This window comes from Austrofundulus limnaeus, unplaced genomic scaffold (assembly GCF_001266775.1).
Source record: "Austrofundulus limnaeus strain Quisiro unplaced genomic scaffold, Austrofundulus_limnaeus-1.0 Scaffold636, whole genome shotgun sequence".
Classification (NCBI taxonomy): Eukaryota; Metazoa; Chordata; class Actinopteri; order Cyprinodontiformes; family Rivulidae; genus Austrofundulus; species Austrofundulus limnaeus.
The window spans coordinates 258139-260879 of NW_013953038.1; the positions used below are offsets into that span (position 1 = coordinate 258139).

Consider the following 2741-nt stretch of genomic DNA (forward strand, 5'->3'; position numbering starts at 1 on the left):
ACTGTATACTTTAACTGTAAAATAAAGACTGTAAAATACGGTAGGCTGTTTAGTTTTTATCATCTTTAAACTAAAAGTTAAAAAATTTATTGCACGGACGGAGCCATTTTATTAACATGCAAAACATTCTGAGTAAATGATGACGTGGATAGGTCCTCAAGGCAAGTTATATCCTTGAAGGTTAATCTTGGACAATATCTGATGATCGACTGTCTTAAATGAAACCAGAGAGCATTGACAGAGAGGAGAAGGTAGAAATGACTCAGCCTGGAACTGAAAATAAAGATGGAGGACCTCAGTTTAGCCTGTTTGTTGCGCTAGCACCAAGCTAATACATATAAGGCAATACAGTGTTGGTGCTAGTGCAAAAGCTAACAGGCTAAGCTGAGGTTCTTCTTCCATGAAGCAGCTCTGTTGTCCTCCATCTATACTTTCAGTTTTAGGCTGAGTCATTTCTACCTTCTCCTCTCTGTCAACGCTCTAACATTTAACATTTAACCAGTAAGAAGACAACTGAAAATAGACAAAGTAGAAACTGAAGCTCTCTGATAAAATGGAGCACTGTGAAATCATCTCCTGATGACAGACCTCCTCAGCACMTCTCTTAAGTCTGAGCCCAGCCTCTCCCTGAAGAAGGTAATTACAGCCTCTTGGATCCAGGACTTGTTTTTTYTTTTTTTTTGGTCTGTTGATCCATCACTCAGGAACCCAGATCCTAGAACTCCTCCTGAGCTGATACTCAGCCGAGGAAATCAAGGAGGTCACAGATATTTGTAAGGATCTGTAAATAAGGTTCTATGAATTTTAAAACTCAGTAAAGTCGATGTGAAACGAAGGAAACTTGAACCTTTAGACTTTGTAAGAGTGGGAGTTTGTTTTGAACCAGCTCAGCAGTTTCATGTCATCAGTTTGTAAAGAAAACAGCGGAGGAGTGACAAAATGCTGAGTGAACAACCAGGCTGCTAATTGGCTGAGTTCCTCAGTCAGATGTTTCTACATGAGTTCATATCCCTGATATTCTGTCTGTAACAATATAAACCATCAGCTGTCAGATCAAGTCTGTGAGAGGAGTCAATAAAAAGGAGCAGCAGATCAGACAAAAGAAGGATTTATCTGAGGACAAGGCAGAGGATGGCTCTGACTGCCCTGAACCAGCTCAAACAGTTCATTTCCATAAAAAAAGCTACATTTTGCACTGAATCCGTTTGATTCCATTTGCAGACATTTTAGTTTTCAATTAAACGTCATGAAGCACAGAGTGAGGCGGTCAAGACTGAAACTTTAGTCCTCAGAAGCTGTTTGATTTCTACACATTTGCAATAAGATCACATCTGATCTGTAGTTTCAGACAGGAACCACTAGAGGGAAGCATGGACCACTCAGACAGGGTGGGTGTGCTGGATGTCAGGGATTAAAATGTAATGAGTTTAAAGTTGTGCTTCTGTCACATCTTACCTCCAGTGTCAGTGTGTGCGCTCTGCTCCTCTGCTGTGTGTGCACCAGGAGGAGGAGATGGAGCCCTCCTTTTGGTACTCCTTAAAGTAGCCTCCGCTGACCTCTGGACAAACAAAACAGAGGACAGCTGAGTACTCATCCTAAATGTATTTGTTATTGTGCTCTGTAACAGTTTACACTGTGTGTTATTGTTAATAAATAAGCCCAGGGGAGGCAGAGGGGTGGCACCTGATCAACRGGCCACACCCCCAAATGATTGACACGTGGGGCAATAAAAGATGGTCAGTTAGAGTTAAAACAAAGTAAATWTCTATGAAGCAGCTGTGTTATCTAGTGTAGACGGACTCTATCAGTGTGAAGAAAAAATAACTTTTCTAAACCACTGAATTAATATAAAAGCAACAATTCCACCTCAACTAATTTCACTATAATAAGTATAAAATATAGAATTGTAGCCATTTGAAATATAACTGAGCCTAAAAAGCCTTACATTGAATTTTCAAATTGACATGGGGATTGCTTTAGGCCAGTGGTTCCCAAAGTTGGGGTCAGGACTCACTTTGGGGTCCTGAAACATCAAGGTGGGGTCCTGAAAAGATTTTCTGAATTAATTGCACTAAAAAATTACAACTAACAATTTTTTTTGCCTTTGTTGTTACAAAGGAGTAAAGTTGGTGTGCTTAAAATGGACAAAAATAGCATGATAAATAATGTTACTAYGCTCTTGTTTATTTGATGTGAAAACCATGTTTATCAACCAACAACAGCTGGGGGCTCAGGTCTCTGCTGCTGGTGTTTTGTGGGTCAAAAGCTACAAAGTTTGGGGACCTCTGCTTTAGGCTACCACATTTCAGCTCTGTATTTCTCAAAAATGGCTGAGGTCCGACTAATTGATGGTGGCCATGTTGGATTTTGTGTTTACTTTCAGATTTTGTTACAGATTGTTCTTGTCTAATACTATATACATTTTCATCTGTGAATTTAATGGCTGAATTACAGCCATTTAAATCTAGCTGTGGTGGCCATCTTTAATTTTCAAATCCAGGGTAGTTTTCATTATGTGTCTCTAGGTCAGTGGTTCCCAAACTTTTTATCTTCTGACCCACAAAATATCCATGGCAAAAACTTGTGACCCCAAAATTACTGGTCTGAGTACACGAACTTCATTGATAACCCTAAAAACACAGGCTTTTTGACCATCTAAACAGCTTGTACACAAATAATACTTATTTTGTGTTTTTGTAATAATTATAGGGTAGTTTTCATTATGTGTCTCTAGGTCAGTG

General features: G+C 39.3%; 1 protein-coding gene across 1 annotated transcript in view; it reads right to left on the bottom strand.

Annotated features, from left to right (window-relative positions):
• The window catches only part of LOC106531458 (protein cordon-bleu), a 44282-nt gene that overhangs the window by 12023 nt on the left and 29518 nt on the right, over nucleotides 1–2741 (bottom strand). Inside the window, exon 8 of the mRNA XM_014027332.1 lies at nucleotides 1456–1558. Within this exon, the coding sequence (XP_013882786.1) occupies nucleotides 1456–1558 (103 nt within the window). The remainder of the gene's footprint in view (nucleotides 1–1455; nucleotides 1559–2741) is intronic.